Source organism: Prionailurus viverrinus, chromosome B4, assembly GCF_022837055.1.
Source record: "Prionailurus viverrinus isolate Anna chromosome B4, UM_Priviv_1.0, whole genome shotgun sequence".
In the NCBI taxonomy this organism is placed as follows: domain Eukaryota; kingdom Metazoa; phylum Chordata; class Mammalia; order Carnivora; family Felidae; genus Prionailurus; species Prionailurus viverrinus.
The window spans coordinates 74,641,528-74,666,839 of record NC_062567.1 but is presented as its reverse complement, the minus strand read 5'-3'; the positions used below and the strand labels follow the sequence as shown (position 1 = coordinate 74,666,839).

At 38.5% G+C, this 25,312-nt stretch overlaps 1 protein-coding gene across 12 annotated transcripts in view; it reads right to left on the bottom strand.

The window, feature by feature from the left end:
* Positions 1-1,503: 1,503 nt before the first annotated feature.
* Positions 1,504-25,312, bottom strand: part of ATF1 (activating transcription factor 1) — an 82,584-nt gene continuing 58,775 nt past the window's right edge. For 11 of the 12 annotated variants that reach the window (XM_047866209.1, XM_047866216.1, XM_047866211.1 and 8 more), the window contains 4 exons: positions 14,560-14,690; positions 10,035-10,217; positions 9,790-9,949; positions 1,504-3,004 (listed from right to left, as the gene is read on the bottom strand). In XM_047866209.1, the coding sequence (XP_047722165.1) occupies positions 2,860-3,004; positions 9,790-9,949; positions 10,035-10,217; positions 14,560-14,690 (619 nt within the window). In that variant the 3' untranslated portion in view covers positions 1,504-2,859. Of the gene's footprint in view, positions 3,005-6,924; positions 7,045-9,789; positions 9,950-10,034; positions 10,218-14,559; positions 14,691-25,312 lie in introns of all 12 variants that reach the window. The other variant, XR_007153887.1, reaches the window with a different exon arrangement.

Here is a 25,312-nt window from a genome sequence, read left to right as displayed (position 1 = left end):
TTCACGTCCCACGTTGGGCTCTGTGCTGACAGCTCAGGGCCTGGAGCCTGCTTCGGATTCTGGCTCCCTCTCTCTCTGCCCCTGCCCCACTTGTGCTCTGTATCTCTCTCTCTCTCTCAAGAATAAACATTGGGGCGCCCGGGTAGCTCAGTTGGTTAAGTACCCAACTTCAGCTCAGGTCATGATCTCGCGGTTTGTGAGTCTGAGCCCCACATCAGGTCCTGTGCTGACAGCTCAGAGCCTGGAGCCTGCTTCAGATTCTGTGTCTTTCTCTGCCCCTCCCCTGCTTGCTCTCTCTTGAAAATAAAAAATAAACCATTAAAAAAAAATTAAAAAACCAACCTCTTGAAAGATAATCTGGTATGCATTTATGGATTCAGTAGTAGCTTGCTCATGCCTGTTACATATTGCTAGCCTAACTTGATTTAGTTGAAAGCAAGGCCCTACACCAGAAGTCTGCAGGCAGTGTTAAGTTTATAAATGTTTGTGGATGTCCACCTGTTAAGGCATTAAAAGCTAAAGGATCTCTATGGCAGCCAAACATTAACAAATACTCTCTTAAAATCTTGTGGGGCGCCTGGGTGGCGCAGTCGGTTAAGCGTCCGACTTCAGCCAGGTCACGATCTCGCGGTCTGTGAGTTCGAGCCCCGCGTCAGGCTCTGGGCTGATGGCTCAGAGCCTGGAGCCTGTTTCCGATTCTGTGTCTCCCTCTCTCTCTGCCCCTTCCCCGTTCATGCTCTGTCTCTGTCCCAAAAATAAATAAACGTTGGAAAAAAAAAATTAAAAAAAAAAAAATCTTGTAAAATACCCTATATATAATGTAACCTTTTAAAATACTCTTGGTATAACACACTGACCCCATACCTCCTCATGTTCTTCGGGCCTAATGGGCCTGAGACTCTTGGCTTCATATCAAATAATAAGTGATATAAGTAATCCTACTGGTGATCAAGCTTTTTTTTCTTTTCATAAACTGCCAAATCAACAGAGTCTCATTTAAAAAATACTGTTAATGGAGTTTTTCATTGTGTTGAGATTTCCACATTACAGGTTCCTTAACCATAAACAATTGCAGAACAAAAAAATGAGCTACTTTTAGTTTATTATAATTGGTTCTGACTGAATCAAACACCTAAAGATATCCGCCCTTAAAACAGGCTGTGTAGGGGCACCCAGGTGGCTCAGTCGGTTGAGCATCTGACTCCGGCTCAGGTCAGGATCTTGCAGTTCGTGAGTTTGAGCCCCGTGTCAGGCTCTGTGCTGACAGCTCAGAGCCTGGAGCCTGTTTCAGATTCTGTGTCTCTCTGCCCCTTCCCCACTCATGCTCTCTCAAAAATTAATAAACGTTAAAAAAATTTTTTTTTAAAAACAAGCTGTGTAGACCAGAATTTTAAATTTATCCTCTATTTTAAAACTAGAAAGGTCTTGTAGTTAGTATAATTAACAGAATGGCCATCAGGAAGCTTGCTGTTCACATAACAATATATTTTACATTCAGCAAACTTAATTTTATCAAATATCCTTTAATTTCACAGACAACAATATGATACATATTGTGTAAGAAGCGCACAATAGTTCTGCAGTACAATTTCAGAGTGTATACAAACTGGAATACAGAGGTTAAACACTGGGGTACGGATGGCTTTCTTGAGCTTTGGATAAACTGTATACAAAACTTGCAATTCAAATATTAGCCAATCTGGAAACTTTACTTCTCATAATATAAAAATGATACTTTTGAGATGCAAAATATTTTTTTTTACTAAACTATATAAACATTTAAAATAATTAAAAACTCAACTTTAGAATTTATAAAGATTAGCTATAAAAATATATCGGCAGTCACTTTTCTTAGAAATGTACCATTCACTACATTACAAAATAGTCTCTAACATAAAATTGCCTTAATAACCATACGATTTTAGAATCTGATAAACCTTACATTAAATTGATTATAAAATCCTCTTGGAAAACTTTGGTATGTATCTTCAGAAGATTTTTAAAAAATACTCTAATATCTCAAGGGCCTGTAAACATTCCATTCTATTAAAGCACAACAGAATAGGTAATGTATATTCAACTGCATACAGAATATAGAATCAAAAAACAATTTATTATATATTTGTAGAAAATCTCCATTCCCAGAGTAACCAAAAAACAAACTATTTAAAAGTATCAAACTTTCAAACAGAAGTTCTCTTTCCATCCTGATAAAAAATGTTACAAAATCACCATACTCCATTCATGTACCTTAAATGCCTTTGAGGACAAAGCCTCAAAAACAGTTAAACCCAAGTCTCAAAACCCCTCTCAAGTCCAAGAAACAAACTTTAAAAAACCCATTTCAACGATCTGACGATAGAACAAGTATACGTAATCAGAACACATAATTTATATATTTAGTTATGTATTAGCTTTTCTATTTGTAATTTAAAATTTATTGGCAGAAATAAAACACGCGCGCGCACACACACAAAGTGAAAAAGGTAAATTTTAGGGAACAGTAAGAAATGCAAACCTACAGGGTAAACTGATTTTAAAAATAATTTACCAAATTTCATCTTCTCTGGCATTTTTGGGTTATTGTCATTTAGGAAATTCAAATTGGTGTGAGAGCTCACTTCCCTCTTCTTGAGTGGGTTTCATTTTTCCAGGGCTTCCACCTGTGCTAGTGACTTCCTTGAGGTCATTTTCCACTTTATCTTCTGTCACCAGATCTCTTGCATAAGATTATCTTTGAGTTGCAAAAGCCTAAATAAAAAGCTTCATTTTTGACCTTTTAATTTATAAAACTCCACTAAAAAGAAAAGAAATCCATCTAATTTTTAGGCAAGTCTGCAAAAATATTTTCTTTCTTAATCAAACACTTTTATGAGAATAAAGATCCTTCAAAGTTTTTAACTCTTCTATTAGAGTTTTATTTTGATTTTCCAAGACTGCAACTCGATTTTCCAGGCATTTCACATATTCTTTCTTCTTTCTGCGACATTCTCGAGCAGCTTCTCTAAATATAGGCATTAAAAACCAATGTTAGAAAAAAAGTTCACATTCTTTAAATGGTAAATGCACCTCAGTAATCCTCCCTGGTCATCTCTCTACATCTCTACAGAACCAAAATACATAGATCTTAAGTGCAGAATTCAATCTGTTTTGGCAAATGCACATACCTATATAACCCCCACACTTATCAAGACATAGAACTTCTTTGTTGTCCCAGAAAGTTGCCTCGTGCCCATTCCTGGTCAGTCCTCTCCCCAAACAACTAATGTTCAGATTTTTACCACCACAGATGAAGATTTTCCTATTCTAGAACCTCAAATAACAGAATCATACAGTATGCGCCCTTGTGTCTGGTCTCCTTTCACTCAGTATACTTTTGAGGCTCATCGATGTTGCTTCGAGGTGGTTTGTTCCTTACTGTTGCTGAGTGTATTCCATTGTGTGACCATCACCATAGTGTATTGATCTATTCCTTGGGGCTGTTTCTCATTTTAGCTGCTATGCATGTTCTTAACACCAGTTTCTTTGTGAGCATATGTCCCAAAACCAAGGAGTGAAATTTATGGGTCCTATGGCTTTTGACACTGTTTCTTCAATTTTTATTTAAGTTTTAATTACAAACAGTGCTTGATACTCAGTTTTGTAAATGTCCTCTTAGATTATTTCTGTGAAGTCACATACATGTATCCCATATGTAGAGAGGTATTATTTTGAGTATTTTTTATATTATGTACTGTAGGTATTATCTGCAACTTGTTTTTACACTGTTTTATTTTAATGATGTTTCCAAGTAGGTATAGATCCTTGTCATGTATACTTTATTGTTAATTCATTTTCATCCCTAACTACTAGTGAGATTGAACATCTTTTCAAAAGCCTATTGGTCTTTTGGATCTTTTTTTTTTTTTTTAATTTTTTTTTTAAGGTACGTTTATTTTTGCGACAGAGACAGAACATGAACGAGGGAGGGTCAGAGAGGGAGACACAGAATCCGAAGCAGGCCCTAGGCTCTAAGCTATCAGCACAGAGTTCGACACGGGGCTTGAACTCAGAGACCGTGAGATCATGACCTGAGCCGAAGTCAGACGCTTAACCAACTGAGCCACCCAGGTGCCCCGGTCTTTTGGATCTCTTATGTAAACTGCCTATTCATACCCTTTTTCCATTCATACCTTTTCCTGTTTTACGATGAGCAATTATAAAGACAACCTAAGAACTCTGTGTGCATTATACATATTAATCCTTTATCTGTTTTTATATGATTTCCTTTTTAAAAGTTTATTTATTTTGAGAGAGGAAGAGAGAGAGAGAGTGCGAGCAGGGGAGGGGCAGAGAGAGAGAGGGAGAGAGAGAACCCAAGCAGGCTCTGAGCTGTCAGCATGGAGCCTGACACGGGACTCAAACCCACAAACCATGAGATCATGACCTGAGCTGAGCTGAAGAGTCACATGCTTAACCAACCAAGCCACCCAAGCGCCCCTGTTTTTATATATTATTTTCTAATCTATTATTTGACTTCTCATATTTTTATATCTTATACCATAAATGCTTCTTTTTTAGTCTTTTTCTTGGCTTAGGTTAAAATTCCATGCACTGTATATTTCTCTCTTAATTTTAAAGCTAATTTTATTGCTTAATTTTTCACAATTAAGTCTTTAATCCATTTGGAATTACTTTCAGATGTGATATAAAATAGAGGAGTCTAATTTTCTTTCAGATGCGGTGTCAGTTAACATTTATTAAATATGCCACCTTTTAGAAGTACTGTACTTAACTAGCATAAAAAGCTATTTCTGGGCTCTATCTTGTTTGCTAATGTTATTGTCTGCTCCTGTGCTGATACCAAGTTTTGATTACAGTGGTTTTAGAGAGTATGTTTTAATGCCTAATGGAACAAGTAGCCTCTTCCTGTTCTTGACCATTCTAGAACACTTTTTTCTTTCATGTAAACTCTCATCTTATGTTGTCCAATTCCATGGAGGCCTAAAGAGGTTCTAGTTTGAATCACAATAAATTTATGTGTATTTTAGGGGCACCTGGGTGACTCAACTGGTTAAGCATCTGACTCTTGGTTTTGGCTCAGGTCATGATCTCATGGTTTGTGAGTTTGAGCCCCACATTGGGCTCTGTGCTGACAGCGTGGAGCCTGCTTGGGATTCTCTGTCTCCCTCTCTCTCTGCCTCTCCCCTGCTCATTTTCTAGTTTTCTCTCAAAATAAATAAACTTAAATGTGATCTTCCTATTGAGTTTACTAAGGGTTTTATGATTTTTTGCCACTAATGCGAATATTACTTCTCATTTTCAAGATGGTAATTCATAGTAGAAAAACTTACTAAATTTCCTTATAAATCACTGTAATTAAAAAAATTTATTATGATATACTATACACACAAAAGACTGTATGTGGTGTAATGTTATGAAGCATAATAATAAATAAAATGAACACATGTAAACCCAACACCTGATTTAATAAGAGAACATATGATCTATACTGTTGAAGAAATTTCTGTGCTATTTCCTGATTCCGTACCCCTGCCTCTTGCCCGGAAGCAATTACTAGCTTCAATCTTTTACTTATTTTCATGGTTTCAGTAATATTTATACATCTCTAAATTGTATATAATTTAGTTTGCTTATATTCTAAAAGTTATTTTAACGTTTATTTATTTTTGAGACAGAGACAGAGCATGAACGGGGGAGGGTCAGAGAGAGGGAGACACAGAATCCAAAACAGGCTCCAGGCTCTGAGCTGTCAGCACAGAACCCGACGTGGGGCTCGAACTCATGGGCTGTGAGATCATGACCCGAGCCGAAGTCGGCCGCTTAACCGACTGAGCCACCCAGGCACCCCTAAAACTTATTTTAAAATATGACACTTTATGTATTCTGTTACAACTTGTTTTCACTTAACTTTATTTTCCTAATACTTATTCATGTTACAGTGATCAATCAATACACATGAACACTATCAGACTGAATAAAGACAACAAAAATGTATGTGTCCATTCTGTTACTATTTAGGTTGTTTCCTGATTTTTGTTGTTGTGAACATTTTTATGCATACTTCCTGCAAAAGTCTCAGTCACATACACAGAGTGAAACAGCTCATAGAGCATATCCAGGTCAATTGTACAAGATAAGGCCAATTAATCCAAAGTGACTGTACCAACTTTCACTGCCATAGGCGGTCTCTGAGTTTCACTGTTTCAAATCCTTGCCACTTCCTGGTTAGACTTTGAAGATTTTTGCCAATTGGGTGGGGATAAATGGTAACTAAATGTGTGGTATTAATTTGCATTTCTTTGATTACTGATTGATAAGGGTGAATAATCTTTCATACGATTATTAACCACTTGTGTTTTCTGAGAAATGCCTATTCATATATTTTGCCAATTTTTCTTCCATTAGGTTGTACTTAATAACTTAGAAGATATTTTTGGTTTTTTCTAACAAATCTTTTTGTTGTTGTTAGATATGTTTCAAGTATCTTCTATAGGGTTGGAGCTTGTATTTTCACTCTATAGATGAACAGAAATTATTAATTTTAATGAAGATTCATTAATCTTTTGTGTTAATGTTTGTGGGAGGGGTGTGCATTGTTTTAAGTTATCTTTTCCTAATCCTGAAACCATAAGATTATATATTTTCACTTAAAAGTTTCAAAATTTCATCTTTCACATTTGTGTCTTTAATCTCTCTGCAATGATTTTGTGTATGGTGTGAGGAAGAAATCCAGTATTTTTTCATTTATCAATAATTATCCTAATACCATTTATTGAAGAGTCCCTCCTTCCCCCAATAATCTGTCCTGTGTCCATGGATCAGTTTCTGAGTTATTTCATTGGTCAATTTTTTTTTTCCTCAATGCCACTATCACATTATTTCAATTACCACAGCTTTAAATAAAACTTGATATCTCCTCACCTTATTCTTGTCTGGAATATTTTGGCTGTTCTTGGCCCTTTACTCTTCTATAAATTTTAGTATCAACTTGTCAAGTTCTTCAAACAACCTGTTTAGGTTTTGATTGGAACTGCATTGAATCTATGGATCAATTGGGGGAAAAATAGTCATCTTTATAATACTGAGTTTCCATATCTATGGACATAGTATTTATTTCTCCATTTTATTTAGATCTTCCTTAAGGTCTTTCAAAGACATTGTACAATATTTTTCATAATTGTCCTGGAGATCTTTTGTTGTTAGATTTCTTCTCTGATATTTTGTTGATAACATAAATGGTGTCTTTTAAATAATTATTCACCAAACCATTACTGATGTAAAGAAATGCGATTTTTGAATACTGGTGTTATATTTAGCAATGTTATAAATTCATTACTTCTAATAATTTTTCTGTAAGTCCATTTTAAAAAATAGGCGATTATATAAAAAATAGTAGGTAAGGATTTCCTTTCATTTAAATCCTCATAATACCCTCTGTTCTTGTTTTACTACTAAATGGTTAAAGGTTTCCAGTACAATGCTGGTTATTTTTCAAGCTTTCGAATACTTTGTACATGATCTCCTGGATATTCTAAGCAGATGAATATTTGCTACGGAGAGCGATTTTATTTTTTCTTTTCCAATTTTTATCATTTTTATAGTCTCTTGATCTTTGATGATTTTCAAGGACACCCTTTTTTTTCTTTAAATCTAGTAGACAGATAACTGAAGGCTTGACAAAGGTTGTTCTGTTGTGTGCTCTTTCTGATGACTCTTGCTCCTGAAAGGTAGTGCAGTATTATCGAATATCTAAGTCTTTGGACTCTGAAACCTGGACCCGTGTGTTTAAATCCTACCTCTACCACTTACTGAGTAGTTTAACCTTGGGCAAAGAAATTAACCTAAGCCTCAGTTTCCTCATCTCAGAAAAACTGGAAATAATATTATATACACCTCAAAGGTTTTTGTGAAAGTAACATAAAGGCTTGGCACATATGATGATGGAGGCCTAATTCCTTGGACAGTCTGTGATTTTTCAACTTGTATTTGTTAGAACTCAATGTATGGGAATTTGTTAAAGGCTGTGTTAAGACTGCTTTCTTCCAAAAAGTTGGGGAACTATGGACCCAGACCATTTTTAAATTTCAGCTGACTCTTGAACAACACGGGTCTGAACTGTGTGAGTCTACTTATATGCAGATTTTTTTTTAATATGGTACCATAAATGTATTTTCTCTTCCTTATGATTTTCTTAGTATTTTTTCTCTAGCTTACTTTGTTGTAAGAATACAGTATATATAACTACATATAACATAAAAAATATGTGTTAATTGGCTGTTTATGTTATCAGTAAGGATTCTAGTCAACTCAGTTTTTGGGGAGTCAAAAATTATAGATTTTCAATGGCATGGGGGTGGGGGTCAGCGCCCCAACGCCTCCATTGTTCAAGGGTCAACTATGCTTGGGTCTTGACTTCATGAAGAATAACAATCTCTGATCCAGTTCCCCCAGGTTGCACAGACCCCAGGTTTTGCCCCTAGTCCCCTCTGCATACCAAAGCTATACCAATCACAAAGATATGAATTTATTTACAGATTATACAGGGGTTGCTTCAGTGCTTATGAACTTCATGGTCTTGTGCTTCTGATTGATTCCTAACCTCAATAGATATCTCTTACTTCCCTGGAGGCTCATCCAATCATTTAAAAGGGTGGTTTTTATATTTCATCAAGCTTTTAATAATATTACATAGTGAGGTCGTATTATCAGAAAGAGAAACCTCATTCACGTAATTCTTAACAAATCTTTTGGGTATCCTAGGTACACAACCATATCATCAACAAAAAAAGACGGCTCTTCTTTTCTAGTATTTACATAACTTACTTCAGATCCTTGTCTTATTGCATTTGTTGGAACCTCCAAGACAACAGACAATCCCTGCCATGTGACTAAGTTCATTACAATGATGCTCGCTCTTAGTTTTTAGTAAAGAAAAATTTTATCTTGAAGTAATTACATGCATCCTTCTGGTCCTTGTATGATCATTTTTATTGCTCTAGAAAATCATCCTTTTATTCTAATTTTCTAACTTAGAGGAGTTAAAAACAGAATCCTGTAATTTTTTAAATATTTGTTTTATATGTGGGTATCTACCCTTTTTGATTCCTAATATAGTTTTTATTAGTGTCCTTTCTCTCTTTTTTTTCCCCTTAAACTCACTACAGAAGGGTACCCATTATATTCTTTTTCTCAAAGAACTGGTGGTTTTCATGGCTGATGTACATATAGCTGATACAACTATGTTTAAAATACATTTAAAATGAAAGTAAATGTTTCTGGAGGTTAAATCACTGATATATATTCATGGGTAAAATTCATTTTTAGCATTTCTGTGTCCATCGGTTTTTTAGGAATTCTTCCCTCTTCTCACTGTCAATGGCAAGCAGCAAATTATTATTTTCATTTAACTTTTGTCAGCCCAGCAAGAACAAAATATATTGTTTGAAAAGCTCTGCTTAATAGTACTATTCAAAAGACAAAATAAAAATGAAAGAACTCTAGGTCATATATTAAGTAAAGAGATTGAGCAATGGGATCCTTTGGAAATGAACTAGATACAACATAACACTCAGTAAAATAAAGCTCTCTTTTTTTAAAGTAAGCTCTATCTACGGCCAGTGTGGGGCTCAAACTCACAAGCCCAAGATAAAGTTGTGCTCCACCAACTGAGCTAGCCAGGCACCCCAAACGCTCTCATTTTTAACTCACAATTCCAGTTAACACTTGGTTACGTTTTGAGATTTACAGAAACGTTACCCATTCTGGCAGCACAATTTTACCACCTACCTGTTTTTCATCAACCTTATTTCTCTCTTCAGTTGGGGGTCATCTGTCTTAGATGTCTGAGATGTAAGAGTCACAGGAGATGTCATCACCACAGTCTGTGGCAGCGAAGTAGCTGAAGGTGTGGTACGGATCTGATACGTCTGCATATCTCCTGATGCAGCTGTGTGGTCAGAAGAGTGAGTTAATTCCTAAGTGTCTTTGAAAGTACATTGGGATGTTTTCCACAGACACTTAAACATACTTACTTTGTACAACCACCTGGTTGCTGGGCACAAGTATTTGCTGTCCATCAGAGGTCTGTGCATATTGGAGAATTGTTGTCCCTTGCTGAGTACTGCCTGAATTTGTCATGGTTAATGTTTGAAGTCCCTGTACTCCATCTGTGCCTGGGCTGGCCAGTTGTAAGGCTCCATTTGGGGCAATGGCAACTTTAACCAAAGAGAGAACATAGCTATTGTAAGGCTGTACAATACACTAATTGCAAAGGATTGGTGAAAAAAAACCCAGCCACTACTTATTAAAACAGGTCTGAATGCAGTTCCACTTGGTAACTGTTAACTACTTTGGGTGAACTATATGTAAAAGAAATAAAATAAATAAAATGGCATTTCTTTATAAAATTTTATAGTTCAGGTGCACTAATATTAAATTTAGTCTCAAACTGTAGATTAGTCAAAACACATTATGGGCTCAATGGAGCACTGCATGCTAATTGCTAATGCTGTCACAGCAGTTCTGGAACATTAGGAGAGGGTACCAATGGCTAACTTTTAAAGGAAAAATCAGTAGAAGGAAACATTAACACACTGTGTATTTTTATTCAAAAGAAGCATTAAAAAGATGATAAGCTTAAAAATATTTTTGAATAGATTAAACGGGCCTATGCCTATGGGAAAATTTTTAAGAGGATAGAAGGTTACATAATGAAAATATATATATCTTCATACTTTGTTTCTGAGCTCTGCTGTCTAGGGGTAACCACTATTAAATTGTACTAAATGTTATTTACTTAAGTGATATTTTAAAAATGTAATCTATTCAAGTTACTTCCTAGTGAAAATCACCAATAAGGTTGTCATGAGAAAGAGGTCACATTACTATGTGCCCCACAGCATTTTTCAATGAGTTATGTGTGTGTGTATATATATATATATATATATATATATATACACACACACACACACACATATATATATATATATTTTTTTAATGTTTGTTTATTTTGAGAGTGAGTGAGCAGGAGAGGGGCAGAGGGAGAGAGAGAATCCCATGCAGGCTCCACGCTGTCAGCGCAGAGCAGAAGAGCAGAAGCCCAACGCGGGGCTCCATCTCACAAACTGTGAGATCATGACCTGAGCCAGATGCTTAACCAAATGGGCCACCCAGGCGCCCCTCAATGAATTATACTTATGTTAATGCTTTCCTCTCAAACCTTACATGAAACACCCATAAGATATGATCAAATGGAAAACATTTTACCATTATGCAATCCCACGAAATAAATCCCCTTCAGACTCTAATGCCTCATCTCTGTGCCCTCTTATCAGATTATAATTATGCAACTTTTTTTCTCCTTTTATACTCTGGGTACCAGGAAGCCAAAACACACTTATCTGAATGTATGTTTTAATTGAAAATATTTTTTTTCAGGAGTATATAATTATCTCTCATCCACTACCACACAACAAATATTCTACATACTTTAATTTATATGACTTTAGAAGTAATGACAGTTTAAGATTTTTTAGATGCAGACATTTGTTTTAAACTTATATTAGCGGGGCGCCTGGGTGGCTCAGTCGGTTAAGCCGCCGACTTCGGCTCAGGTCATGATCTCGCGGTCCGTGAGTTCAAGCCCCGCGTCGGGCTCTGTGCTGACAGCTCAGAGCCTGGAGCCTGTTTCAGATTCTGTGTCTCCCTCTCTCTGACCCTCCCCCATTCATGCTCTGTCTCTCTCTGTCTCAAAAATAAATAAACGTTAAAAAATAATAATAATAATAAAATAAACTTATATTAGCAATTGTTTTCAATCGCCTTCTCTCCAACACACATTATATATATACATATATATAAATGTAAATATATAAGTAAAATAAAAAGTCCTATTCTCTATCCCAATTTATTCTACTGGCCACCCCACACCCTTATTCTGGGGTAACCATTTTCAATGTACATCCTCTTCCTAATCATTTCCTATGTTCATATAGACTGATACATTAACACACATCAAAATGTGTATCCATACACACATATGTATACATTTTTTAAAATGTTTATTATTTACTTTTGAGAGAGAGACAGGGTGTGAGCACTCAGGCACCCCTAAAAAATTCTTTAAGAAAAGTAGCATATCGGGGCGCCTGGGTGGCGCAGTCGGTTGAGCGTCCGACTTCAGCCAGGTCACGATCTCGCGGTCTGTGAGTTCGAGCCCCGCGTCAGGCTCTGGGCTGATGGCTCAGAGCCTGGAGCCTGTTTCCGATTCTGTGTCTCCCTCTCTCTCTGCCCCTCCCCCGTTCATGCTCTGTCTCTCTCTGTCCCAAAAATAAATAAACGTTGAAAAAAAAAGAAAAGTAGCATATCAGCACGTTAAAAATTATGACAAATTAATATGGCTTATTCTAAAACAATTAAAATCAGGAATTATGAAAACTACATAGAAACTTAGGGAGATATTTCATATGTTATAATTGAAATAAGTACAATCCTTTTTTTTTTTTTAATGTTTATTTATTCTTGAGAGAGACAGAGACGGAACATGAGCAGAGGAGGGGCAGAGTGAGAGAGGGAGGCAGAATCCCAAGCAGGCTCCAGGCTCTGAGCTGTCAGCACAGAGCCCAATGCGGAACTCAAACTCACGTACTGCAAGATTATGACCTGAGCTGAAGTCAGACGCTTATTGACTGAGCCACCCAAGCACCCCGAGAGATACATCTTTTGATGTTAAACATATGTAATAATACAGAATTGTTTTCATTTTTATAACCTATCTTCCTATTTTTAACATGTATATTTATCTGGTTGAATCTACTCTAAATCTACACTGATACGGTAGCCATTAGTCACATAGGACTATTAATTAACTGAAAGCAAGATAAGAAATTCAGTTCCTCAGTCTCACGAGCCACATTTCAAGTGCTCAACAGTCACACATGGCTTAGTGGCTACTATACTAGACAATGCAAATATAAAACATTTTCAGCAAGGAAGTTCTATTGGATCATGCTGTCTTAAACACCAGTTTGAATTGTATTTATTTTGGGGTGTCAGTTAAGTGTCCAACTTCAGCTCAGGTCATGACCTCATGGTTCGTGGGTTCAAGCCCCACATCGGGCTCTGTGCCGACAGCTTGGAGCCTGGAGTCTGCCTCAGATTCTGTGTCTCCCTCTCTTTCTGCCCCTCCCCTGCTTGTGCTCTGTCTCTCTCTCTCTCAAAAATAAATAAAAACATTAAAAAAATTTAAAACAAAGAAAGAAAAAGATTTTTGAAAACAGTAATGGATGTGTATGGAAAGAAAAATCAGTTTTGTTTAAAATGAAAGTGAACTTCTCAACTGCCTCTGATCTTTGTTCCCAGGTCTCCTTCCTTGCAACCACTGTTCTCAGTTTCTTATGTGTCCTCATTGAGGTGTTTTTTACATATTCTTTAAATAACTTATTCCTGACAAATTTCACTGAAAGCTTACTATGCGCCAGGGCCTCCAGGCCAAGAATACAGCTGTGAACAAGACAAAGTTCTTTCTCTCAGGGAACTTATCTTTGAGAACAGATCATAAATAAACTGATCTATAATTATGTATAATCTATAATTAAATATGTACTTTTTAATAATTACATATAAATGCTATGAAAAAGGTAAGAAAGCTAACTAAAGAGAGCACATTTTAATGAAGAGTGGTCTCTTTGAGAAGTGACACTTGAGCAGAAGTAAGGCTGTAAAAGCCATCCACATGAGACTCTGGGAGAAGAATGTGCCAGGCAGTGGGGTGACAAGCCCAAATATCCTGAGGCAGAAACAAGTTTCATGTTGGAGAAATTCCAAGGAAGTCAGTGTTGCTAGAATGCTAGCCAGTGGCAGATGAGACTGGAGTTTGGTAAGTGAGGCCAGATCTTGAATGGAACTTAGCCTTATAGGACTTATTCTAGGGGTGATGGAGAGTCACTGGAGCAAAAGTGGTGTGATCTAATGGACATTTTAAATAAACTGCTTTGGCTGCAGTATGGAAAACGAGAGCAAGAATGGAAGCAAAATGACCAAGTGGACATGCACTGCAGTAATTCAGATAGGAGTATAAGCCAGGGTAATGGTGGTGATTGGAGGTGTGAGACGTGAGGGGACGGGACACAGATTTTGTGGCAAGAGTCAATTAGACTTGAACAGGAGTTAGGAATGGGAGGAAAAATCCTCTACAAATGGACAGCACAAAGAATTCCATGGGGTGATGAAATTATATCTTGACTGTGGTGGTTAGACAACTCCATGCATCTGTCAAAACTCCAAAGTAAGCATCACTTACAAGCTGTGTGGTAACTTTAGGGACATTGTCTAACCTCTCTAAGGCTCAGTTTCCTCATAAATTGATAACTGCCTACCTCACAAAGTTGCTGTAAGGAGTAAATGAGATAATGCTGAAAAAGGTATTCTGCATTATTTTGGGCTCAAAATGCTAACCTTCAACTAATTATCCTCACTATTAAAGCATGACAGTCTTTCTATACACCACTTCTTTAGCGTTTGTGTATCCATCATGGAAAAACATATTCCTATACGTACTGTACTGTCCACTGCTAGTTTGATAGATGGGAGTTGGAACAGACATAGAAGTGACAGCAGAAACTCCAGGGTTTTCTCCGTCTCCTTTTCTGCCCCGTGTATCTTCAGAGGATAGATCTTTCAAAATTTTTCTGTGAAAAATAAAACTCAATTAATGCTGGTAATGAGGACAGCTTTATAAAAACAAACCGCCAAACCTTTTTCAATCTCAGGTTAGAAGTACAATAATCTACTAGACATTTTAACTGTTTTGTCAAGGAGCCACTCAGTTCAGCACAGACTACTGTAATGATGTACTGCAGGTGAGTTATGCTTTAAAGTTTATGGCTCCTGGAAAAGAGACAATGAACAAATACACAGGTACAAGGCCCTTACAGAGGTATGAATGTCTCTTTCCCCTACAAGAGAGATGATTCCGTTGTAAGGTATTTTATTAATTAACAAGAACAGTATTCATTTTCTAAATAGTGACCTTTATTTAAAAAGACCCAATCTGGGGCACCTGGGTGGCTCAGTTGGTTGAGTGTCCAACTTTGGCTCAGGTCATGATCTCAAGGTTCATGAATTTGAGCCCCGTGTCAGCCTTGCACTGACAGCTCAGAGCCTGGAGCTTGCTTTGGATTCTGTGTCCTATCTCTGCCCCTCACCCACTCATGCTCGCTTTCTTTCTCAAAAATAAACAAACACTGGGGCGCCTGGATGGCTCAGTCGGTTAAGCGGCCGACTTCGGCTTAGGTCATGATCTCACAGTTCATGAGTTCAAGCCCCGCATCAGGCTCTATGCTGACAGCTCAGAGCCTGAGATCTGCTTCGGACTCTGTGTCTCCTTCTCTCTCTGCCCCTCCCCTGCTTGTACTCTCAGTCTGTCTCTCAAAAAAATGAATAAACATTAAAAAAAATTAAAAATAAATAAACATTAAAAATAAATAAAAAGACCAAATTTGTCTTTCCACCCTTCAACTCTATAGTGAGAAGCCCACAGTTTTAAGAAACCAATAAGAAATAAGAATACTACTATAAAAAGCACACAATACTAGTGATAAGTAAAACTGTTTGTTTATTTATGGTTTTAATATTTTTAGGTAATCTCTATGCCCAAAGTGAGGCTCGAACTCACAACGCCAAGATCAAGAGTTGCATGCTCCACTGACTGAGCCAGCCAGGCGCCTCAATAAAAGTGTTTAACAGAAGTAAATATAATCCCACAGGTATCCCTCAGACTTGGTAAAATGGCACTTATGACAGGAATATGGAGATAGAAAAAGATTCCTTTGCTGAAAAGAAAGAACTTCCAAAACACAACTGGGGGCAGAGGGACAATTAAGCATTATTTCTTTCTAGAAGAAAAAGAAAAAAAGAAATCTTAATATTTCTATGTTCATTGTAAAAAAAAAAAACCAAAAAACAAAAAATAGTCACAAAGGGGGAAAAAAACCTTATCATTGAAAAGGATCTTTTATGTTATTTATGCCAACCTTCCAGCCTATGCAGGAATGCCCTAGCATTCCTAACAGCCTCTATTTCCGGGAATAAGTCATCTACAACTTCAAAATAGCAAACCATTCAATTATTAAGCCCTTACTTATTTAGACCAAAAGCTGGTTCCACCCACTGAAGCTAAAGAAATTTAAGCTTAACCAAAATTCTATATCCATGCCCTACTTTGTAACATTTGACAATTGCTACAATTCTTTATTTGAGGCCAGATAACTTTAGTTCCTTCAGCTCTTCTTCTACAACACACTGAAAAATGTTTTCCACACTGAAAAAGACTGTCTCCTTACTCTGGACGATCTTCCCACCAAAAGCTAATAAAATTGTAGACTGTATCAACAGATGTTCCACATCGAGAATAAGGGAGGGGCAGTCCTATAGGACTCCATGTTAGGCATCTGGAGAATGGTCACACTGGTTCCTAAACCTGCTTGTATCAGAATTGCCTGGAGAGGTTTGGTTTACTGAATCCACATTCCCATCTGATACCCGGAACAGCTGAGTGAGTAGGTCAGGACAGAGCTCCAGAATCCCTTTAACAAGATGTCTGTGTGGTCTTATGCAGCCAGCCTAGCATGAGACTGCAGAATGCTGCGCCCAGTTCTTTTTCACTTTTAAGTTATGCAACATTTGGAGTATAAAGAAAAGTACAGAAGGGGCACCTGGGTGGCTCAGTCAGTTAAGCATCCAACTTCGACTCAGGTCATGACCTCATGGCTCGTGGGTTCGAGCCCTGCGTTGGGCTCTGTGCTGACAGCTCAGAGACTGGAGCCTGCTTTGGATTCTGTCTCTCTCTCTCTGTCCCTCCCCCACTCTCTCAAAAGTAAACATTAAAAAAAATTTTTTTAGGGGCGCCTGGGTGGCGCAGTCGGTTAAGCGTCCGACTTCAGCCAGGTCACGATCTCGCGGTCCGTGAGTTCGAGCCCCGCGTCGGGCTCTGGGCTGATGGCTCAGAGCCTGGAGCCTGTTTCCGATTCTGTGTCTCCCTCTCTCTCTGCCCCTCCCCCGTTCATGCTCTGTCTCTCTCTGTCCCAAAAATAAATGTTGGAAAAAAAAAATTAAAAAAAAAATTTTTTTTTAAAGTACAGAAATTAAGACACCTATGTGCCAAAGAATCAATAGATGGTAAGGTTTCCTGCTACCTTGCTGAACTTGTTACTTTATTTTAGTGGGTACTTTAAGATTTTCTGTATATGAGATCATGTCGTCTACAAATTGTTTCCTTTCCAATCTGAACGCCTTTTATTTCATTTTCTTGCCTAAATGCCTGAATACAATGTTAGGTAGAAGTCGTGAGAGCACACATCCACAGCCTTGTTGTGTTCATGATCTTAGGGAGAGAACATTCACTCTTACATCACTAAATATGCTTACCTATGGGCTTTTATTGATGTACTTTATTAGGCTGAAGAGCACCCCCCTCTTTATTTATTTGAGAGAGTGCATGTGCGCATGAGCAAGTGAGGGTCAGAGAGGAAAAGAGAAAATCCCAAGCAGGCTCTATGCTCAGCACGGAACCTGATGCGGGGCTCGATCCCACTAACTGTGAGATCGTGACCTGAGCTGAAATCAAGAGTCAAACACCCAGGAGCCCCTGAAAAGCTCCCTTCTATTTGTTTGATGAGCATGTTATCAAATGGACTTGTTAAATGCTTTTTCTTGTGTCCGTTGAGATGATCATACATTTTTTTGTTCTTATTCTATAAATATGATGTATTACGTTGACTGATTTTCAGATGTTAAGCCAATTTTGCGTTCCTGGTATGAATCTTACTTTTTCATCATGTGTAACATCTTTTATGTGTCATTGGATTTAGTTTGCTAAAGCTCTTATTTTGCTGTGTTTATATTCATGAGTAATACTGGCTTATAGTTTTATAATCTCAATTAATGAATTGAAGCCATGTCTTCTAAATATTAATTATTGCTATCATTTGACCTACCAATTATTTGCTTTCTGTTTTTTTTTTTTATGTTTTTTTAAATTCATTTTTGAGAGAGAGAAAGAAGTGAGCAGGAGAGGGGAAGAGAGGGGGGAAACCAAGAATCTGAAGCACACACTGCGCTGACAGCAGACAGCCTGATGCAAGGCTCAAACTCACGAATCGTGAGATCATGACCTGAGCCATAGTCAGATGCTTAACCAACTGAGCCATCCCAGGATCCCTGCTTTCTGTTTTTAAAAAAGTCTTCTGGGGGCACCTGGGTGGCTCAATCGGTTAGGCGTCTGACTTCGGCTCAGGTCATGATCTCATGGTTCATGAGTTCTGAGCCCTATGTCGGGCTCTGTGCTGACAGCTCAGAGCCTGGAGCCTGCTTCTGATTCTGTGTCTCCCTCTTTCTCTGCCCCTCCCCTACTCGTGCTCTCTCTCCATCTCTCAAAAATGAATAAATGTTTAAAAAAAATTTTTTTTAAAGTCTTCTGGGGGTGCCTTGCTGGCTCAATTGGTAGATAGAGCATGCAAAAAAAATTTTTTTAAACGTTTATTTATTGAGAGACAGAGACAATGCAAGCAGGGGAGGGCAGAGAGAAAGGGAGACACAGAATCTGAAGCAGGCTCCAGGCTCCAGGCTCTGAGCTGTCAGCACAAAGCCCGATGCGGGCTTGAATCCATGAACTGTGAGATCATGACCTGAGCTGAAGTCAGATACTTAACCAACCGAGCCACCCAGGTGCCCCAGAGCACACAACTCTTGATCCTCAGAGTCATGAGTTCAAGCCCCATACTGAGAATAGAGCTTACTTAAAAAAATAAATAAATAAAAAGTCTTCTGTATTCTTTTGGATTTGAGGAGTTTTCAGAACTCCACTTTAATTCATCATGTTTGACAAAATCTCTTCATATAATTTAGTAATTGCTCTAAGGAGTTCTAATAGACCTCATCTACTTAGAATCACTGTTTTACCATGTCAAGTGAACCTTAGAAACCTTACCTCCAGAATGAGTCTCTTTATTTCCCCCCTTATGTTATAGTTGTCTTACGCATTACATCTGCATTACATCTACACACATTAAAAGCCCCATCAGACAATGCCATATTTTCTTGTCAACCAAACATATTTTAAAGAATTCAACTGGAGAATAGTTCATTATACTTGCCCAGATCTTGCTGTTGCTGTTTCTTCATTCTTAACCTTCCAGATTTCTATCTTAAGAGCTTTCTTAGCAGTTACTTTCTCTTTTTTTTATTCTTGAGAGAGAGCACGAGGGAGAGCGAGTGAGCACAAGCAGGGGAGGTGCAGAGTGAGAGAGGGACACAGAATCTGAAGCAGGCTCCAGGCTCTGAGCTGTCAGCCCAGAGCCCAATGTGGGGCTCGAACTCACAAGCCGTGAGATCATGACCTGAGCCAAAGTCAGACACTTTACCAACCGAGCCACGCAGGCACCCCTCTTAGCAGTTAACTTTAGAGCAGGTATGCTGTCAATAACTGCTCTTAGTTTTCCTTCATCTGAAAATATTTCACCTCCCATTTCTGAGGGATATTTTCACTAGATAAACTGGATTGACAATTCTTTTCTTTCAGCACTTTAAAATTCTGTGCTTCGGGGCACCTGGGTGGCGTAGTCGGTTAAACGTCCGACTTCAGCCAGGTCACGATCTCGCGGTCCGTGAGTTCGAGCCCCGCGTCAGGCTCTGGGCTGATGGCTCAGAGCCTGGAGCCTGATTCCGATTCTGTGTCTCCCTCTCTCTGCCCCTCCCCTGTTCATGCTCTGTCTCTCTCTGTCCCAAAAATAAATAAATAAAATTCTGTGCTTCAGTGCAGAGCCTGCTTGGGATTCCCTCTCTCCCTCTCTCTCTGTTCTTCCCCTAATTGTGCATGCACACATGTGCTCTCTCTCTCAAAATAAACCAACTTAAAAAATTTTAAAAGAATGTATTTCATTTCCTTCTAGCCTCGTTTTTGATCAGAAATCTATAGTGATTTACACTGTTCCCTTTAAAGTAATGTCATTTTTCTCTGTGCACAAGATTTTTGTCTTTAGTCTTCATCAGTTTGATTATGACTTGTCTGGGGAGGGGTTTGTGTTTATCTATGGCTTAGTGTTTGCTGAGCTTTTTGAATCTGTGGGTTTCACCAAATTTGGAAACATTCCAGCTACTATTTCTTTAAATATTTTTTTCTGCAACATGCTTCTTCCTCTCCTATGACTCGAATGACACAAATATTAAAACTTTTGGTATTGTCTCACAAGTCTCTGGAAATTAGTGTATTTTTCTAATCTTTAGTTCAGACTGGATAATCTCCAATGAACTATCTTTGAAGCTACCTCATCTTTATTTTCCTATTCAACCCATCCAGTGAGGTTTTATTTCTGTTACTGTATTTCTCAGCTCTAAAATTTCTATTTAGTTCTCTTTATAGCTTCTACTTTTTGCTAGGAGTTCTTAACTTTCTATTCATTTCAAGAGAATTCACACTTGTTAGGACATTTTAATAGCTCCTTTAAGTTTTTGTCCCATAACTCCAACATCTGTGTCATCTAGGAGATGGCATCTGCTGACAGTCTTCCCATGCCAAATTAAGATTCTTCTGGGTTCTTTGTATGCCAAGTAATTTGGGACATGGGACATTTTCAATATTATGATACCAGACTCTGGGATCTTGTTTAAATCCTATGGAGAAATTTTGATATTCTTGTTTTAGCAGGCTATCAACCTAGTTGTGTCCAGGCCATTGATTTTGACCAGCATTCAGTGGACTGTGGTTCCAATGTCATTTCAGTTTTCAAAGCTTTTGCAGTGTTATTCAGATCTGGTCCATATGTGCACCAGGTAATTCCTGTTCAGTCTGGGACTTGAGCCACTGCATGTCGTATGTGTAGTTCATTCAATTCCTTAGGTCTATATATGCTAGGGAAGCCCGTTTTTATTATTTATTTGCTAAAAATTTATAAATGGGTGCTGAATTTTATCAAATACTTTTCCTGCATTTCTGAGTTGATTATATATTGTTTGTATGGATTCTCACTTATCATGGTTTATTTCCTTGTATGTTTGATGATTTTTCACTCTGAATTCATATTTGGTTGATCCTAATTTGGTATAATGCAGAAAGCTTACTTTGGGGGAAGCTTCCTTTCAGATGTTCTAGCCTCCTGCAGGAATCCCAGCTTAATACAAAACTCTCAGGTTCAGAGTCCTTTCCTGCAGTAGACCTAAAGCAATGTGTGCACTTTGGTTTCCAGGCTTGCTTCTGCTTCTCACTCTGGTTTCAGCTCATGTATTTGTATTGTTAAAAAGAAAACCACAGGCCCAAAACGGCATCACTTAGGCCAAATCCCCAACCCAGAGCTTAATACCTAATCTATAAACCTCTTCCAGAAATGTAGTCTTTACTAGTCAGAGCTTTTCAGATCAGTACCAGTGAGGGCCACACAGGCCCTCTCCTTCTCCCAGAGGAGGACAAGGTCATCTGCATCAAAAGAACCACTGCTCTTCCCACTAAGAGAAAGATACCCTGCTGGAACAATACTGTTCTTTTGCTAAAACTTTCTTGCCCCACCCTCCTTCCTTTAAAAACCTTCTGTTTTGGGGGTGCCTGAGTGGCTCAGTTGGTTGAGTGTCTGACTTCAGCTCGGGTCATGATCTCACAGCTTGTGAGTTCGAGCTCTGTGCTCAGAGCCACGTCGGGCTCTGTGCTGACAGCTCGGAGCCTGGAGCCTGCTTCGGATTCTGTGTCTCCCTCTCTCTGCCCTAATCCACTCGCATTCTGTCTCTCAAAAATCAATAAACATTAAAAAAACAAAAACTTCCGTTCTGTATAGCTCCTTGGCTCCCCTCTACTTGCTAGACAGGATCTGCCCAATTCAGGAATTATTTAATAAAGCCACTTAGACCTTCAAATTTACGTGGCTGAATTCTGTTTAACAGATATGGTGGCTTCAGGATCAGAAACGAACTTCTGGCAGTATCTGGGGACAATGAAAAACACAGGCACGAGCCCTGCAAACCCTTCAGAGTTCACCATCTTTCTCCCTGTTTCCAAGGGCCATTGGTAAGTCCCTCTCAGTTTTAGCTCTGCTCTTTTTGCATTCAAGCTGCAGATCTGACTTTCCAATAAAGTATTAATGGATCAGGCTAGACTAATAGGAGGTTCTAAGGAAGCACCAGCCCTTAGCCCTTGGTTCAGACCATACTTCCACCTTGGAATCCTTTCCTAGTTCCAGTCTCCAGTCCCCATTTACTGGAGTATGCTGGTTTAGTCTTATTCATTTCCAGTCCACAGTCTCCCTGAATGAGAGTCTGCTGGTTTAGCTCACACTGGGAATTGCTGGTAGTGCACAAAGACTTCTCTTAACCACTCCGCAGTGACATGTTTTGGTTACTGGTGGTGTGCTGAGGGGCACATGTTTGTCTTGTTTTATGTAAATAAAGGTAATTGCTAGTGGGGATTTCAGAAACCAAAAAGCCACAAAAATTGGCGGGTCCAGGTCAAATCACTTAAGAGCTGTTACAGCACTTACCACCTAACTCAAAGACTTTCAACATAGTAGAAGCTAGTCAATGAACAGGTTAGATTGACACTAGGTCACCCACTGATCTCCAGAAAACTTCTGTGCAGTGAAGCACACTGTAAAACAACCCATAAATTCCAACCCCAAAGCAAGTCCCTCTTAGGGATTAGTTTGGCTCTGAGAAACCCAAAGGCCTAGTTAAAACAAGAGATCCTTTAGATCTAGAGTTAGTGTGCCACCTTCTGGCAAACCTGCTTATTTTATGTTTAAGAACTATAGTCCCAGAAGTTAGATACCTAGCAAAAAAAAATTTTTTTTTTTTTTTACCAAAACAACATGGAATTATGATGGCTGTTATGAGGAATGCTGAATTAGACAAGATCATTCATTTAAGAAGTACACTTGAAAGCAAGGGCTGATTACCTGTTTTAATTGGCAAGAAGAGGCCTCCAAAAGATTTCAAAATCCCAAAATAGTTTCATTAAAAGACTCATGGCAAACAGCTAATGAAAAACAGAAAAATTATCTAAAACAAGACTACACAGAAGACTGATGTAATTCCTGCCACTCTCTTCTGTCCTTTGAGTACTCATCTTAGTGAGCTTCTGTCTGAACTGCCTTTCCACTCTGAAAAGACAATGACCTTTTGAAAGAAGACCACTTGGGGCTACTGGTGATCCTCTTCAGGTATCTCTCATTCCTTACTCTAAGGCTGAACCGAGGGCTGTAGTTAAAGAATTTCTTAAACTAGGGAGGACCCTCAAGAGTTTTTATAAATAGATGATCTCCTGGGCCGAGTTGAGAGAAGGGAAATGAAAATTCATGTTGTCCCTTCCTTTCCAAATCCAAACCCAGTGGATAATGATCCTTTCTCTCCTGGAAATAACTATTTTCTTTTTGCTTCTTGTTACCTCCTAAGAACATGGCTTGGCTTTCTGCCTGCCTGGGACAGGAGGCCGTCTCTTCTTTCTTTGGCTGTGTTTGGGAGTAACTCCAGATCTTCTTCTGTTTTTAAAGTAGGCTTCATGCCCAGTGAGGAGCCCAACGCAGGCCTGAATCCACAACCCTGAGATCAAGACCTTAGCTGAGATAGAGTCAGATGCTTAACCAACTGAGGCACCTAGGCACCCCACCTCTAGATATTCTTAAGATAGTACCTTTCACTCCCTCTTTGAGGAGGCATCTTGGGTCCATAAGGTTGCCAGAAATATTTACTGTTTGTCCTGCTGAAACCTAACAAGATATTTGAAAGGACTTAATAACTCTATAATCAGAAATTTGACCAAACTGGATGCTGATATTGAGAGCCTGATAGTTTTTCTTTAAAAAAAAAAAAAAGATTTTTTTTAATGTTTATTTATTTTTGACAGACAGACCATGAGCGGGGGAGGGGCGGAGTGAGAGGGAGACACAGAATCCAAAGCAGGCTCCAGGCTCTGAGCTGTCAGCACGGAGCCCAACACGGGGCTGTGAGGTCATGACCTGAGCCGAAGTTGGACGCTCAACCGCTCAACCGACTGAGCCACCCAGGCACCCATAAACCTGATAGTTTTTCTTAAAAGCCTTCTCCCCTAAGCTAAATGTACCCAGAGAGAAAGAAAACATTCTCCTAGGGGGATGGGTGTCAGTACTTTGGTATCCTTTTGTCAACAACCCAATTCTTCGAGGAATTAAAAAGAGCTGTCCTTGTTTTAAGAATCTAGTATTTATAGGACAAGAGGTATGGTTCTAAGAACAATTCAAGGATCACCAATGTCCAAACCTCCCCTATTTATCTCAAAAGGCTTATAATTGGGGTGCCTGGGTGGCTCTTGATTTCGGCTCCAATCATGGCCTCATGTTTCAGATCAAACCCCACGTAGGATTCTGCCCTGACAGCACAGAGCCTGGTTGAGATTCTCTCTCAAAATAAATAAACAAAAAAGAAATGTAAAATGTTCAGGGCACCTGACTGGCTCAGTCGGTAAACCATGCAAGTTTTGATCTTGGTGTTGTGAGTTCAAGCCCTATGTGGGGTATAGAGATTACTTTAAAAAAAAAAAAAAAAAAAAAGTATAAATGTTCAATGTTCTATCTGGTCTTCTCTAGGAACTCTTATCTAGTCCATCTCTTTAAAATGCAAATTTAGGGGTGCCTGAGTGGCTCAGTTGGTTGGGTATCCAACTCTTGGTTTTGGCTCAGGTCATGATCTCATGATTTGTGGGTCTTAGCCCCTGCACTGTGCTCAGTGCTGCTGGTGTGGAGCCTGCTTGGGATTCTCTCTCTCAAAATAAATTTAGAAAAAATAAAATAAAATGCAAATTCAATGGAGGTAATTTTTATCAAGGAAAAAACAAAAGGGGGGAAGGCAGTTTAGAACCTGACTTGCCAAGGGGCGCCTGGCTGGCTCAGTCAGAAGAGCATGTTATTCTTGATCTCATGGTCGTGAGTGGAGCCTCATGTGGTATAGAGAGTACTTAAAAAAATAAATAGAAACTTAAAAAAAAGAATTTGCCTTGCCAAGGTCAAATCCAAATCTGAAGTGTCTTCTCCACAAATATTCGAAAAAGCTTTAGCCATTCAAACAGATAACCTTAACTTATTCCATCTACCAAAAAACAAAAAAAAGAACCCAAACTCAGATCCAACTTTTATAACTATTTTTTGCACCCATTTCATGGTAATAATTTTAAAACCGAAGCTATAAGGTCTCTACAGTCTGTATGTTCACATGTGTCTATACAGAGGTGTTGTAGTTATTTGGTATTGCTTAATTTAATTTGTAAAAGAGCTCCATTTAGTTGGTTTAAAGGCAAGCATTT